The sequence below is a fragment of the Delphinus delphis genome, chromosome 6, assembly GCF_949987515.2.
Source record: "Delphinus delphis chromosome 6, mDelDel1.2, whole genome shotgun sequence".
Lineage (NCBI taxonomy): Eukaryota > Metazoa > Chordata > Mammalia > Artiodactyla > Delphinidae > Delphinus > Delphinus delphis.
In genome coordinates this window covers 108,041,766-108,058,984 of record NC_082688.1, presented here as the reverse complement: position 1 = coordinate 108,058,984, position 17,219 = coordinate 108,041,766, and the positions used below count along the sequence as shown (strand labels likewise).

Here is a 17,219-nt window from a genome sequence, read left to right as displayed (position 1 = left end):
TCTTGATGAAGATAAACTTTTTTTTTTAAATCACTTACAGCTGTGTCACAGCAGAAGAGGCTGGCTTCAGAATAATGACCTACCTGTTGCTCTAAGAGCTTCAGGAGAATATGGATAATTTTGTATCAAGAATGTACCAGGGATGTGAAGATTCTGACACTGGAAGGGAAGCTGAACTGAAACAGCTCAAAGGTTTATTTTTAATTTTAAGGACATAAAAGAGAAATAGTTAAAATGAATTTGAAGAAAGAAAAGATTAAAAAGCTTTCAGTGTTAAATCAAGTATTATTAGAAGAATAGGTTTGTGTATGTTTATGTCAATTGTTCTCACTTGTGGAACTTTATCAATAATCCAGAATGTCATGCTTACTCTGAACATACCTTATTCACTTTTCACTCAGAAAAGTGCCAGGTACCTAGAAGGTGCTTAAGGAATAGTTGTTGAATCACTGATTGAATTATAATCTCTTATGCTGAACACTAGTATGTATACATGTTTAAAAATGTGTTTAAGAGGTCCTCCCTGGTGGCGCAATGGTTGGGAGTCCGCCTGCCGATGCAGGGGACACGGGTTCGTGCCCCGGTCTGGGAGGATCCCACATGCCGCGGAGCGGCTGCACCCGTGAGCCATGGACGCTGAGCCTGCGCGTCCGGAACCTGTGCTCGCAACGGGAGAGGCCACAGCAGTGAGAGGCCCGCGTACCGCAAAAAAAAAAAAAAAAAAAAAAATGTGTGTAAGGGATTCTGATGTACAGGTAAGAATCAGAATCACTATTTTTTAAAATACTACTCCACCACCTTTAAAATTCTCTTATTTTGTTTATGTGTGAGCCATAAAAAATACTGAGAAAACTGCCGGTTAAGACACTGTGAAATCATCCAATAGTACTAGTTATTACTGATCGTCTTTTGGAAGCACTGTTTGACAAATATTTGGTCATTCTTCAAAGACAGTCCGAGCAGTGTTTTAGAATTCTATCATTAATAGTTGGAGAAAATTTGATCCACATAGCTTTGTTCATGAGCTGTTGCAACAAAGTATTATGGTTTCATAAATAAGGGATGGCCAAATCAAATGACTGCACAGCTCATATTTCCCACCAGGAATCACTGATATTGCAAAACACATCACAGGATTATGGACATTTGCCCAGAAAAGTTGACTTCCTTTGCATTTCCAATTTGAAGAAATTTACCCCATGAACAATATATAATGAGAAGTGTGTGTGCACGTGTGTGTATGGGTGGGTGTGTGTGTATGTGTAAGAGAGGGAAAAGGAAAGAGATTAAGGCAACATAAAAAAGGTGGAAGAAAAAATGAGTAAGAGGATCCTAGCAACTAGCTCAGGACTCTGTCTTTTGGGCTGATTTCTGGTAGAAGCTTCTCCAGAATATTTTCCCTGCCCTAGTTATTTTCAAATCCTAGGGGGCTCTATTTTATGCATGGGCTCTAAGCATCCTGGTTATGGAAGAATATGCATCACTTTACTTTTTAAGTAATTAGAACAACAGCTGTTTCCCTATGGAAGTTCAGTATATTCTTATAGAGGAACAGGGGCTGGGATAAAAGTTTAAATTTGAAGTTAATTAACTTAACACAATTCCTATGGTGTGCTACGTATTTATTCACAAAGAATTTATATAGCAATGAGAATAAAATGGGATTGTTATTTTTTATCACTCTTTGTAGTATATGAACCAGGAAATAAAAACCAATGCATCTGCTGAGGAAGACAGCTCAGGTATTATGGGTGTTTTGTTTGTATTCAATCAAGAGGGAATGTGTGTGTTCATATACACTGTATTTTCTAAAATATTTCATTGAAAACACCCCATTGTCTTACAGCCACAAACTGTAATTCTTCTTATCATTTTTAGCATCCCTTTAACCTCATTTTTTAAGGTCTAAAATATGTCTTGGAAACGAGAGATGGTGAGTGTTTGCTTAGTTAAAGGTTGATATTCAATGCTCAATTCAATTGGGATGGACATGATTGTTTCTGCACTGCTATGAATGGTCCCAAGCAGAGGATACAGTAAGGAATTACGGAGGCATTGTGGAGAACAATACTTGCTCGCCATTATATTCAAAATTTCAGTCGTTTATAGAATTCTAATCTTCATGGTCGTACTTTTCCACTGCCCATTGTTCAGATAGGTTCAGCTAGGGAAAGTGGCCTTGTCAAAAATATTGGAAAAACTGCACCAGAAAGTCCTTTAATGTTGCTTGAACAAGTTAGACATTTCTGCATACAGTTTTAAGAAATATTGAAATTTGTCACTTTAATAAATGGTGCAGTTTTTGCCACTAAATTCTTCTCTGAAATGCATATGATGCCAGCAAGTTTTCATAGTCTGCCAGAGCTGATGGTGCTAAAAGTTCCAACACTGCTATAATAGCGTGTAACTCAGTCCAAAAGCCAAGGCTAGGCAATAAAATTATCGAGTTCAAAAACCGAATACCCAAATGAACAAGCAAACTGTCGTTATCATAAATGTGCTTAAAAGGTAAGTATAATTCAAAAGGCAAGCTTGCAATTATAAAGGTGCAAAAACTATTCTCTGAGTCACTAAGACAATTTCCAACTAATCCCTTCAGTGAACTAAGATAATTATAAGTGCATAGACTATATTTCCATTGATGATATTTGCCTTGGATAGACTGTTAAAATTAAAGTGCCTTGAGGTGGAAACCATACTTATTCTCTTAATGTGTTTCAATCAAGTTCATTACTTTGCAGTCTTCACCTTGTCAGCATGAATGAATACAGACTATATAAAAGTTAGTGCTGTGTCCTAGGAGTGGTCTGCTTTTCTTTACTAGGTCAGCATCAACTAGCTGAGAAATACAGATGGTATACCCCCGTAAATTTTGAGAGCTTTTGCTATTGTCTATATTTCAAGGTCTGTGAAATCTATTTTAGAGTCGGACACATGACCTCAAAGATTGTTAATGATTGATTAGTCTAAGAACTGTGGCTTATATTCCTTCTGAGTTTCATTCTGAGAGGGCTCGAAGTGGCTGTCAGGGGACACCTGTGGATGTCAGTATTGCCAGCTTCCTACTTTTAATATTGAGAGTATTTTCTATGTTTAATATTGGCAAGTCCCATATTTCCTCCGGTCCATTTCATGGAATGTGTACTTTATCGATGAAAGAAAACTTTAGCTGCCAGTATAACATTCAGTCTTCCAAAGTGACTAGCAGGTGAGGTATATCATGTTAAGAATAGAAAAGTATATTTTTTAAATGGGATGAAAGACATTCAGAAAAGGGAATGTATAGTATGGAGGATACACGTATTATTCTCTTAAAATTATAACCACTTAGGTCGCACAGAGTGCTGAAGTAGTTAACATCTTGCTCTCTTCTATAAAACACGTTGGCTTATTTTTTTCACATTTTTCCCTAAAATTTCCAGTATCTTCCATAAGATCCTGGGAGTTTATAAACCCAGTGCATGTATCTATATTTTAGGGGTATACAGATTTAAAGCATTTATAAATCAAAATTAAAGTAAAAATTATTAGAATATAGCCATAGAATAGGAGTTGACTGTAGGATAAGATAAGTAGTCATGACAGTCCCTTAAATACAGCAACTGGGAGTTGGATGGGCTCTCCAGGTGAGTCACTGTTATGCAGAAACATCCAGAAAGTATGGAGAAGTTTTAAAGACCCTTGGCTTTCTTGCTTCTACAGTAACTTTCTGGAATCTCTTAAATAGTAAAGAAAGTTCTAGGTCCTCACTGTAATTGAACTCCAGTTCTAATAGTTGGGAAAGAAAGAGAAGGATGGCACATATATACTAAGGTACAAGGTTTCCTAAAATTCATATGGAACCATAGATGTCAATGGTTGAGATACATAATTATAAAAAAAAGTGAAGTAAACGGCATGTAGAAAAATTACAAACTTTCTAATGTGACTATTTCAAAATGCTTCAGAATATCCAGACTAGAATTCCAGCTTATGTGTGGGTACTCAGGGTACGTGCACACATTTTAATTTTCTCATCGTTAATAGATTTCTGTCTGGTTTAGTTTGAAATATTAGGGTTTGACACAGGGCTTATTTAGGCAAATACCATCTCGGGATGTTAATTATAATGTCGTTTTCCCATTTTAAAGGGTCTATGAGAGTTCATTAGAGGGGACAGATTCCTTTAAACATTTTGAATTCAGCTATATTTGTAATGTCACTGTTGCCATATGACTGAAATGTCCATGTATTTTCTTAGTATAGTGAGACAACTATATATACCTAAGCAAAGTGTAATCCTTCTGAGATAGGGAGATTTCTACCATACCAACGCCCCTGCTGAAAAAGTTGTTGTGTGGCTAGTATTCTTATATTCCAAGTTTCAGGCTTTAAAAAGAGACATTTTTAATATTCTCAAATATGAAAACAAGTGATGTCCATGAATTTCTTTGGGAGCATAGGTCCATTGTATTTGTGTTTGCTTTTGGCATAATTCACTTAATTTAAGCAATGATGAAGAACTTTAAGATGTGTGAAGTACAGAAAAATGTATTCAAGTATTTCAGAGACACATTGAGACAATGTAGTTTATCATTAATTCAAACCAACTAGCTTACCCTCAGAGAACACCAACAGCATATCTTGGTCTAATCTATCTTGAGTACAAGAATATATTTTCATGGTTTTGGTTCATACAATCCTCAGTGAAGAAGGACATGTTTAACTCTGGGGTGAACAGTCCTCAAAATAAGTAAAGTACATAGCAATAACTGCTTTCGGCTGTGGCATTTGCATTTAATGCCAAACATTTTTCTTTCCTAATAGTTTTAAATTACTTATAAAGGAGGGTAATTTGGTCTTTTACTAGCAAAAATTGCTAAACATACATTATTTTTTAAAGTTATTTAAAAAAATACAATTAGACCAAAGTTCAATAACATTGAGACATTTTAGCTTTAAATGGCAGTTCTTACTTTTAGTTTGCTAGTGGTTAAAGGGCAGTAACTGGTACCATCCATTTCAAGAACTGGCTTTTTTTTCCCTCTTAAATCTGAGTTAATCGTTTTCTTAACGGTTAAACTTTTCTCTGTCAATAAGCTGGTACGAGTTTCCATCTAGTGAATCTGACCAGTAATTAAACATTCCTAAAAAGCATTCTAGAGCTTTTTAAAAATACAACATTAATGACAAAAATAATGCAAAAGTGGCAAAACTGGAAAAGAATCAGAATCTGGTTCAGTTTAACCTAGAACTCTATCATATATTTGCACTTAATTACACTGCACGAAATGAGTTAATGCCCCATTGTAGTTGAAATAATTCCATGGGGATGCTGATAAATTTTAAGTAAAAATTTTATTTAGAATTATTCACATCTAGTGGATGGCTTATATATTGAAATCATTAATTCAGAAATATAAAATAATCAATCCTCACTTTGTAGAAATGACTTATTTATATAATTTAGAATTAAAATCTTCCATCTTTACATTTGGAGCTAGGAGTTGGAACCCATATAACTTTGATGTGAAAACTGTTCTTATGAAAAAATCTTTCTAAATCCATATTTGTTTTCAGTAAATTCATTTTTATCAAAATGTAAATACTATAATCCCATTGAATTTTAAAGTCTCATTCTAGCCTAAAATATAAAAGCCTTACTGAACTTTATTCAATTATATCAAAACAGTAAACATAATTACTTACAGACAATTAAGCAACTATTAAAAATCTAACAAAACAAAGATGCTGGCTTGAATTTTTCAGTGTTTGGCAATAATTAAAATTATTTAAAAAATTAAAAATACACAGCTATAACACTTTTTAAAAACAATAATGTTTTCAGTATACCTACATTCATTCATAGAGATATAAAGTTATGAAAAGTAGATTTTGTATATAATATGATCGCTTAGGCCATTAAAAAAATTTCCAAAGAGGGAAATTTAGTATTTTAAACAACTAAATTTAGTATCTAAACAACAAAGTTTTTAATTTTAATCTTCTAATTTAAATTTTTTATTCCCTAAATTGGTTCTCTAGCATGTGTATGTATAATCTTCTATCATTATTGAGCGAGTTTCCCACTGACTTATCTGATTATTTTTCTATTTTGTAACTACAGTATAAGAAAATATTTTAAAGCCTCAAACTACTGATTTTTTATCTTCAACGTTTCCCCTTTTTCCTTTTCCAAAGTTTTCTGTGCAAATTTTACTTTTGTGATATTTAATATTGAATTAAAAATCAAAGAATTCCGAAGTAGTTTTCACATGTACTATATTATGTGATATATTAGATATGAACACGTTGACAGTAATACTTCCACTTGTACGATTTACTGTGAAAAAACAGATAATCTTAAATTAATATGAAATAGAATCCCTATAATATATATATTTTGTATCCATTAAAGTACTCAACTGCCTCATGACTTTGCATAGCAAATCATAATACCTTTCCATATGCCACATATGACAAATGGTCATCATTTGTACACCACACACACACACACACACACACACACACACACACACAGCCCTATGGCAAAAAACCTTCCTTCTGAGTTGACAGTTTGCACACTTGCACACCCCCAGAGACTTAATCTTGTTGCTGATGAATATCCTCATGCCTAAGAATTTTATAGATAACCCAGTAGAAAATATTAAAAATCAAAAAGGCTAATGGGAAGCAGGCTCGGGAGATGGTGTCAATCTTCTTGGCCCGGTCAATGAAGACCTTCCTCATTTCATCCAGGCTCTTTGGCATTACCTGGACAGGATGGTTTGGGCCCTTTGGAGTCACACCGTCTTTTGTTTGCAGACACGGTCCCATTCCATAGGCTGTGAAACTGAATCGGCTTTCCCTTACCTCATCATCCTGTCATAAGAAAAACATTAGAAAGCACTTTAACCCTGAGAAAACCATAATTCAAAAAGAGTCGTGTACCAAAATGTTCATTGCAGCACTATTTACAATAGCTAGGACATGGAAGCAACCTAAGTGTCCATCGACAGATGAATGGATAAAGAAGATGTGGCACATATATACAATGGAATATTACCCAGCCATAAAAAGAAACGAAATTGAGTTATTTGTAGTGAGGTGGATGGACCTAGAGTCTGTCATACAGAGTGAAGTAAGTCAGAAAAGAGAAAAACAAATACTGTATGCTAACACATATATATGGAATCTAAAAAAAAAAAAAAGGTCATGAAGAACCTAGGGGCAAGACGGGAATAAAGACAGAGACCTACTAGAGAATGGACTTGAGGATATGGGGAGGGGGAAGGGTAAGCTGCGACAAAGTGAGAGAGTGGCATGGACATATATACACTACCAAACGTAAAATAGATAGCTAGTGGGAAGCAGCCGCATAGCACAGGGAGATCAGCTCAGTGCTTTGTGACCACCTAGAGGGGTGGGAGGGAGGGAGACGCAAGAAGGAAGAGATATGGGAACATATGTATATGTATAGCTGATTCACTTTGTTATAAAGCAGGAACTAACACATCATTGTAAAGCAATTATCCTCTAATAAAGATGTTAAAAAAGAAAGCACTTTAGTCATGGAATAGGGCGTGTATACCAGGCATTTCAGAACCATAACTTAAGCTTTATCATGATAAATGATAACATTATTATAATGAAAAGGTAAAACATATAAAGGTGAGTTGCTTTTCTTTCCTATTCAAGTTTTATTGATTTATCCCGCTGCATCATACAGACGTGTTCATTCAATGAAACACTCAAGTGTTATGTTTTAATGGAAAAATTAAATATTCTGGTATTGTCTACATATTGCTAGAATATCTAAATAAATTGAGCAAGAAAAAAATCTATTTGGATATTATATATGTTCATGTACTAGATTTTTTTCACATCATGTGTTTAAATGTGTACATATATGATGTCAAAGGGAAAATACCATGATCATAGTTTGAATTTTTCTTTTTCATGGAGGCAAACATTTTAATGCCTGTTTCCTACAATTTCATGTTACTTCATTGGGAAATACAATCTAGATCGACAACACTGCTTGGTTATTGTTATTCTCACTTGATGTTTTATACTAACCCATTTGGCATACTATCAGATGGCCAGATATTCTAGTTCATATACTGTTACTTATAAGGTACATTGGTTTTGTTGAAATTATGAAGGAAATCTGGCAGAAGTTTCATGTTAAAGAAAATTATAACTTATCATGGTCCTAAAAGTATTGTTATTTTTCTCTAAAATGTTGCAAATTGAAGAGAATTCTCCATGTATATATATGAAAAAAACAAAATTTAAAGAAAAAATTACTTAATAAAAACATGATAGGGCTTCCCTGGTGGCGTAGTGGTTGAGAGTTCACCTGCCAATGCAGGGGACGCGGGTTCTAGCCCTGCTCTGGGGAGACCCCACATGCTGTGAAGCAGCTGGGCCCATGCACCACAACTACTGAGCCTGCGTTCTAGGGCCCGCCCGCTGCAACTACTGAAGCCCGCGCACCTAGAGTCTGTGCTCCGCAACAAGAGAAGCCACCGCAGTGAGAAGCCCGTGCACAACAATGAAGAGTGGCCCCCGCTCACCACAACTGGAGAAAAGCCCGCGCACAGCAACGAAGACCCAACGCAGCCAAAAATAAAATAAATAAATTAATTTTAACAAATGATAAATGAAATGTGTTCATGATAGGAAAATATGGTATTTAATCCTTTATAATGAAATTCAATAATGAATAATTTAATGCATTTGTTTGGAATGTAACTGTAGATAACTGCCAATTAATTGGATTTTTGCTACTAAAATTCAATGTTTAAAAGATGACATCTTAAAAAGTTGTTACAGCTCAATTTCTATGAAAGTACTCTGTGATGGTAACATAAGAGTTAAAAGTAATTAACTGGCTCAAACTCTTGAAAATTTATTTTAGGTCTGTGATAGTACAGGCCTAATGAACAGTATATTACAAAATATGAAAGCGAAAAATAGAAATTTAAATGGATTCTAAAACTGAGAGGATGATCAAAGTTGATGTAATAATGTATGAAACAGTTTTTTGGGGAATTAGGAAATAAGGCAATTATACCTGAAAAACAGAAAGATATAATTACTGGAATATATCTCAACTGTAAGATGTATAAGCAATTGAATTTTGAGGAAACAAGTCTAAAATAAAAGCTGATGATCCAAATTACATGTAACTGTTGCAGTCTTACAAAAATTGGAAATTGGTTTTCTAGTGGTCTTTAATAGGGATGTTCATTTATACTGCCAATGTTTTTAGCCACCATGGAAATGTTAAGGCTCAGTAACTGTTTTCTTTTTATTGTCTTTATCTTTATGGGGAAATAATCGATACATCACCGTATAAGTTTAAGATATACAGCATGATGGTTTGACTTGCACATGTTGTGAAATGATTACCGTAATAGGTTTAGTGAACATCCATCGTCTTGTATAGATACAATAAAAAGAAAAGAAAAAAATTCTCCTTGTGATGAGAACTCTTAGGGTCTACTCTCTTCATAACTTTCCACTATATCATACATGATATATCTTACAGCAGTGCTAACTCAAGTCATCATGTTGTACATTATGTCCCTAGAACTTATTTAAAACTGGAAGTTTGTACATTTTAACCACCTTCCTCCACTGTCCATCTGTTCTGGAGAATTGAATATTTTCAGACCTTTAGAGAGCCTCCCACATACACACTTGTCTCAAAACAGAGATTTGAGATTTAAGATTTAACATACATAGTGAACAACTATATTTTCTCAGTTGGATCTTTCCAGCAAACTGTGAGTAAAGGGGCAACACCAGGCCTGGCTGTTGAGAACTGCAGAGAAAGACCTAGTTTTTCCAGCATGATTTCCTTGAAAACAGGAATGTGGAGTCTTCTCCCTTTACTGTGGCACCTGCCCTGGGGGAGCAGTTCAGTGGCCTGAAGCCTGGAGGGGCGGAGGGAAGAAGCTCTTGAGTCGCTGTTGGACCTCCCCATGAAATGAAGATGCTGTGTCTGGCGTGTCACCTGCCTCGCATGCTCCTAGAGGACCAAGTAAACGCAATAGTAGGTTAAAGCCTACTGTGTCTGGAGGGTTTGATTGACAGTTTGAACCTAAAACCTCAGTGGTGGTGACGGAAGGAGACCTGGCTTTCAGATCCTTTCAGACTCAATGCAGCCAAAGGTTCTGGGAGGGAGTTCTGATGAGAACGTGACCCTGACCCTCCCTGGCTTTGAGGTTGCAAAAGCTCCACAGAAAATACTGGGGATAAATCATACTGTTGGGATATGGATGACACACACATATGCCCTGTTGAACTGGCAGATGGATGATGAGTGAGATAAAACCGAAGGGAAACAGGGTCATAAAACTGAGGAGAAAGCGGCTTTGTCTCCTAGTAACCGATTAGCTTTGTGCAGCTAAAACCACTTGGGGGAAAGAGAAACCAGAGCACGTACATCAAGCAGCTTTGCAGCCTGTGCTCACGATGAAAGCACAAGTCCAGCGGGGACTTGGAGGGACACCGCACTTCGTCTTGATGTCACTCCTCTGCCACCCCAGGTAAATGACACTGGAAACTAGTGACTACAGTGCAGCCCTGGCCAGTGGAAATATAATGGGAACCACCAACGAAAGCTATGTGTGTCATTTTAAATCTAAACTTTACATTAGCTACATTTAAATTAAAAGAAATAGGCAAGATTAATTTTAATACGTCCTAAATATTATTCAAACGTTGACTCAAGTAGAAATTAAAGGAGAAATGTTGTGTTCTTTATTGCATACTAAGTCCTTGAAATCAGTGTGCACCTTACATTTGTAACACCCCTCAATTCAGACTCCATATTTCTAGGGCTCAACAGCCTCATGGGGCTAGTAGACACCACACGGGACAAAGTAAATAGGAGCTGGGCCGCTTTGCTGAGAAGAACCAGCAGATATCTGGGCGGTTCACACTTGCCAGGATCTTTAGGTTAATTGACATAAGAGCTGATCATTTTTCTGCATGCTGCAGCTGAAAAACAACGTTTGATGTGAATGCGAACTCCTAACTTGCTGCAATGTTGCCGTTTGGGAATTGCTGGCAGGCGTAAATTCAAGGACGCTTTTGGAGTGGGTGAAGCCTTGGGTGATGTGAATCTATGCTGAGAAGGAAAGCCGCCTGTTGTCTTTCTGCTGTGTACTGGAACAGCCCTGAAGAAGACGCAGCTCTCTTAAGGGATGTAGCAAACCTGGGCTGGCCATATAGTAATTTAAAAAAAATAATAATAATGCAAAAAGAAAAAAAAATGAGCCTCCCCAAACCACATGCTCTGAGCTAAACTCTGGTAGACACGGTGATTCGGGGAGTCCCCCAGGCCTGGGTTCCCAGGTGGCTCTCTTTAGGGAGAGGCAGGAGAGTATATACAATTCATGGACACGTTTACTCTTGCAGCTGACATGCTGGGTTTCACTGAAGGAAAAAAAATCTGGGCCATTCAGAAGAAAGAACTTGGCCAGAGAAGACTCTATCAGCTCTCTTTAGGTGGCTTTCAAGACACAGAGTGAAAAGAGCGAAAACTGACAGGATTCCTATGAAAGATTTCCTGACACGTTGTCGCCAGCCGGGGGGGAAGAAAATCTGTTCTAGTTCCGGCAGCTGCTTCCCTTAAGGAACCCTGTTAAATCTGGCACTCTCATCTCGGAAGTTAATCCAGTGGTGCCAATGGGAATGCAAACAAAAGGCGCTGACGCGGTGGCTGAATTGACTGCATCTGCGAAGACACAAAGAAGCCTGCCCACGAAGGCCAGGGTCTCCTTGTCCAGTTCTGAGTGGGGTCCCAGGCTGTGTGCCATGGTTAATGGAGAATGGCCAGGGGTGGTGAACACAGCTTTTTGGGATTGTGGAAGCCAGTGCACCATGAGAAGTAAGACTGCTGGGAAATGAGAAGGCGAAGTTAACAGCAATGTTAAAAAGCTGGTGGAGCAGAGAAGGAGGCAGAGTGACGCTGCATTCGTAGGTATCATGGTTGTAGTGAAAACTGCAGATAGGAAAAGAAGGGACTAAGACGTAGCCAGTAGGCAGTATCACCTCTGGCTAAATGTATAACTGGGAAGGATGTGACTGTGGATGAAGGACCTTGCCATTTCTGGCGTGAGCCTAATCTTGGGCTGCTGTTCCTTAGCCCAGTTGTAATTGGATGTACTAAAATGGGAGCCCTTAGAATTGCCTAAACCTTCCGCTGTAGTAACTATTAAACAGCACAAGATTCCAGGGAGGTAAAGAAAACTCAGCTCTGATTAAGGACGTGATGGCAGCAGGGGTGCTAGCCCCTCGTTAATTTTCTCTGGAATAGTCCTGATTGGACTATGATAAAAATAAGCAGGTCTTGCAGGCTGACTGCTGACTACATGGGTTCACTAAGGAAGTCCCTACAACTGCCTCCACGAGGTGGACATGGTAAAACCTCTCTAGGAGTTTCAGGACAGAGGAGGCTGGTATGCTTTGGTCCACTTGGCTACATCTTTCCTCTCAATCCCAATCTAAAAAAACCTCAAACAGGGCTTCCCTGGTGGCGCAGTGGTTAAGGGTCCGCCAGCCGATGCAGGGGACACGGGTTCGTGCCCCAGTTCGGGAAGATCCCACATGCCGCGGAGCGGCTGTGCCCGTGAGCCATGGCCGCTGAGCCTGTGTGTCCGGAGCCTGTGCTCCGCAACGGGAGAGGCCACAACAGTGAGAGGCCCGCGTACCGCACACACACACAAAAAAAACCCAAAAAACCCCTCAAACACAGTGAGTCTTCATGTGGGGTAGACTGTCACCTTACTCTTTGTCCCTTAAGGAAACCTGACTTCTCCAACATGTGTCACAACCTGGTTGGAAGCAGTTTGGTCCAAATCATTGTCAGACTAAGCTGGTTGATGATGAATGAGAACTTTCCTCTTGGAGGAGAAAGTCAGGCAAGGTTTGGAAAGTATAGTAGCACACGTGACTAGGTAAAGGTTAAGATTCACACTAGAGGCAGCCAAGAGTCAGAGCCCAGTGCCATCAGTGAAATTTCTGGAAATATCCTGGAAAAACCACTCGAGACAATTCACAAACAGTAAAGGACCCACTGCTATTCTCCTGGATCCCACGACAAGGAAAACAGCGTGCAGCACTATTTGAAATCTGGCAGATACGTTCTGGGTTTCTGTTGGACATGGTGTACAGAGTGACAGAAAGACAGGCTGAATTTTTTTTTTTAAGATTTTTTTTTTTTTGATGTGGACCATTTTTTAAGTTTTTATTGAATTTGTTACAATATTGATTCTGTTTTATGTTTTGGTGTTTTTGGTCGCGAGACATGTGGGATCTTAGCTCCCTGACCAGGGATCGAACCCACACCCCCTGCATTGGAAGGCGCAGTTTTAACCACTGGACCACCCGGGAAGTCCCAAGACAGACTGAATTCGAAAGGGGAACAAGGGCCAACTGTAAGACGTCTGAGGCAGGCAATAACCCAAGCTGCCTCTCTGAGGCCTTAAAAGTCATCAACTGTAGAGGTATCTGCTACTAAAACATGCAGACTGGAGTTTCTGGGAAAAGCTCAATAATAGCACCCTAAGGTGGCTGCTAGGATTCTACACCAGAAAACGCTCTAATGCCGTGAGCAGATTAACCTATTTGAATGACAGCTACTGGCATTCTCTTGGGCTCTGGTAGAGACAGTCCCTAGACTAAAGGAATCTGAAGAATACCAGACTCTATTTAGGTCTAAGATATCTACCATGTCATGCGTGATGTCAAAATGGCATCTCCATTCAAGTTCCCTGATAAAAATGAAAATGACATATTCAGGAACAAGCTAAGAGGAGTAACTTGGGTGAAGTACATCATATGAAAATGTATCCTTTCGACAATGGACCCATGATGGAAGCTACCCAGAGTGGTATGAACCTCGTGATTCTCTTCCCACTGAGGAAAAACAGGTCCCTTCGTTCACCAATGGAAACTCTCATATGGATGGTCAGGACTCACAGCGTACCTGCAGTGGAATGAGTAGGTAAGTCTACACAATGGGCTGATTTGAGAAGCAGTGAATGTGGCAGTATCACAAGAACCGGTTCTTGATCTCAAAGCTATAGCTTTATATCTGGATATTCAGAGACTCCTGGGTCCTGGCCCACTGTGGCCTTGCGTTATGGTCAGGCAAATGAGCCCTTAATTGGGCAGTTAAGAACATCCCAAGGGGGCTTCCCTGGTGGTGCAGTGGTTAAGAATCCGCCTGCCAATGCAAGCGACACGGGTTCAAGCCCTGGTCCGGGAAGATCTCACATGCTGTGGCAGCAAATATGCCCATGCACCACAACTTCTGAGCCTGCGCTCTAGAGCCCGCAAACCACAACTACTGAGCCTGCATGCCACAATTACTGAAACCTGTGTGCCTAGAGCCCGTGCTCCATAACAAGAGACGCCACCGCAAGGAGAAGCCCGTGCACCGCAACGAAGAGTAGCCCCCGGTCGCCACAACTAGAGAAAGTCCATGCACAGCAACAAGACCCAACACAGCCCAAAATAAATAAATAAATAAATTTTATATAAAAAAAAAACCCGAAAAAACAATTTCTTCTTGAAAAAAAGGAACATTCCAAGGTGGGAGATGCAATTCCTTATAGAAATCCCAGGGTAGAATTAATTAGGTCATGTAGTCCCCATCTAATTACCAGCTCAGAAGGGGACTACAGCGCCAAGGCACATGTCTTGGATTGGTCTTTGATGTAGTCATGGTGGTGTCCAGGCCATGCAGCAATGGACAGAACATGTCCCTCTGTTGCCCAATGAAGCCACTGATGTGGTCAGAGCTTGTCTGGAATATTAACAAGATAAAGAATTGCTTGAAAATCGCCTTTGGGTTGAATCTCCCGAGGACAAGAGCTAACACACAGCTGGCAGATAGAATGCTTAGGGTCTTTGCCCAAGTCTCTTGGAGGATTCAATGGATTTTAGCAGAAATAGATGGTCCATATTGGGCTTGTTTACACTGTAACAGAAGCCATAGCTGAAAATACTATTAATGGCTTGGAACAGGCACTTTTATATCAGTCTGGGCCCCTGGACTAGATCCCTTTGGAGAAAGGAACACATTTACAAATGGCTAGTGTATAAAATGGCCGAAGAACACAACATAGTAAGGGCATTTCACAGAGCTGAGGTTTAAACAGAAATTGGAAGGAGCAATGAAAACATTACTACTAAAGACAGGATGGCCAGGACATGAAGGGCTGGTTGGTTCACTGGATGAGTGCACAGACCACGTGGGTATGAGCGACAGTAAGGGGGAACACCTTTACAGAGGTTTCTGGTTTCTGGTAGTGGAAGTGTCGGGGGATAGAGAGCAAGGCTGTGACTTAACTCCGTCCCACCTCACAGGTTTTTCTTTTGTATTACCTGATAGCATGGTTTTGGGTCCACGACTGCATTTGCATTGTCTAGCTGAAAGGATCGTTGCTACTTAGGATGCTGTATCTGTTTCTTTAGACTAGGAAGCCATTCATGCCCTCTGTAGGTGAGGGAACTAAGAGCCCTGTGTGCTTGAGAAGCTATAAGGCCTCGCACTTAGATGAAGACGCTTTATCTGCTCTCTCTCCTGCTTTTTATCCTACTGTAAAGCTGAGCAAATGACATATGAGATTAAAGTTTATTTCTGTCGTGCAAGTAAGTTGGTCTCCTCAACCTGTAATCAGAGCTATGGAGTTATACTGACAAAGCCACTTTACTCTGGATATGTGTTTAAATAGAAAATGACACTTGGAACAATTTAAACTTCATCATCTTCATACAGCACTCGTCCATCATAAAAGCTGGCAACGTGTAAAATGACCACATTCTATGTACATGCAATAATGACAGTCCAGACGAGGACAATATTTCTCACACTGTGGTCCACTCAGCAGCTGTCTCAGAATCGCTGGGAGGGACTGCTGAGATCCAGTTTTCTGGATCTCAGTTGCGGAGATCTGTACTCATTAACATTTAGGTTGTCCCAGTAATCTGCATTTCCAAGCTCTCTAGGTGATCATAACGCACAATTTGTGGAAACAAAGATTTCCAAGAGGCACAATGCAGCTATCCTAGTTAGCCTGAATTCATGGTGATATAACATTTTTTGAACACCTCTAACACTTTCTAATTTAAATTTTAAGTGGTAGCTTATGAAAATATACTCTGTAGTGACTTCTGTGTTAGTATGGAGGTATTATTTTATTTTTTAATAATTCCTGTTTTTAAGTAAGGCTGTTTCCAGGAGAGGCTATCTGTAAGGCTATTTATATGACCTGTATCTCTACTCATTTTTAAATTTATGACAGACCTAGGAATACTTTAGGAATAGACTTTGGACAATTACATTATATAATGTGACTTGGTGCAGTATTGTTTTTTCAAAAGCATCTGGAATATGATTTCACTAACAAATGTACCGCCAGTGGCTTTCCTGTTAATTTTGGAGGTGAAAAAATAGAAACTTTAATTTTAAGTAAAAATATTTCCCTTATTAAAATGTCTCATTCAAATATTTATTTCCTGGCAAAGGTAATAGAAAGCAAGATGTTCAAGGATTCTTGTTCTAAAAAATGAAAATAAACTGGGCATCTGCATTATTTTTTAAAAATGTCTGTGCTATAGGAAATAGTTTTCAACTATTTTATATAGTCACACAAATATATTCGATGGTCCAAATTTAAAATCTGACTCAAGATTGACATTGAAAATGCAAATGTTTTTATCGTAGTTAAGCAATTCCATGGCTTCATCATTTATTGCCGGGGTCTGGATAGTTCCAGTTATTTAATTCTCAGATTCTTGGTTTCTTATTCTAGGAAAAGATGATGATAGCACTACATAGCAGATTTTTTTAGGGTGAGAAAAATACATACAACCCCCGATAATTGTTGCTATCGTATTATCAATATTTTGTTTGTTATAATTGTATTATTATAGACATCACATAATACACAATGTGAAAGAAAAATACAGCTTAAACAATTTTACCATTAGATATTGTAAATCTACAGAAACTAAGCGAGCACTAAAGTTCTGTATAAAACAGGCCTACCAATTGCTGACTCCCCAGATGGCCTCACACTTGTAGACTTTTCACTAAAAATTAACTGACAGCATAAAACTAGGAGGATCACTTGGCTGCCTCACTGTCTTACTGTTGTGATGGATGGGCTTTGCTCTACAACTGCTGGGATTCTTGCAGATCTAATTCCTGCAAT

At 38.7% G+C, this 17,219-nt stretch overlaps 1 protein-coding gene across 2 annotated transcripts in view; it reads right to left on the bottom strand.

The window, feature by feature from the left end:
• Positions 1–6,577: 6,577 nt before the first annotated feature.
• Positions 6,578–17,219, bottom strand: part of GLRA3 (glycine receptor alpha 3) — a 156,607-nt gene continuing 145,965 nt past the window's right edge. The window contains exons 8-9 of one of the 2 annotated variants that reach the window (XM_060013621.1): positions 13,897–13,905; positions 6,578–6,861 (exon numbers count right to left, since the gene is read on the bottom strand). In XM_060013621.1, coding sequence (XP_059869604.1) covers positions 6,583–6,861; positions 13,897–13,905 — 288 coding nt within the window. In that variant the 3' untranslated portion in view covers positions 6,578–6,582. The remainder of the gene's footprint in view (positions 6,862–13,896; positions 13,906–17,219) is intronic. The other variant, XM_060013620.1, reaches the window with a different exon arrangement.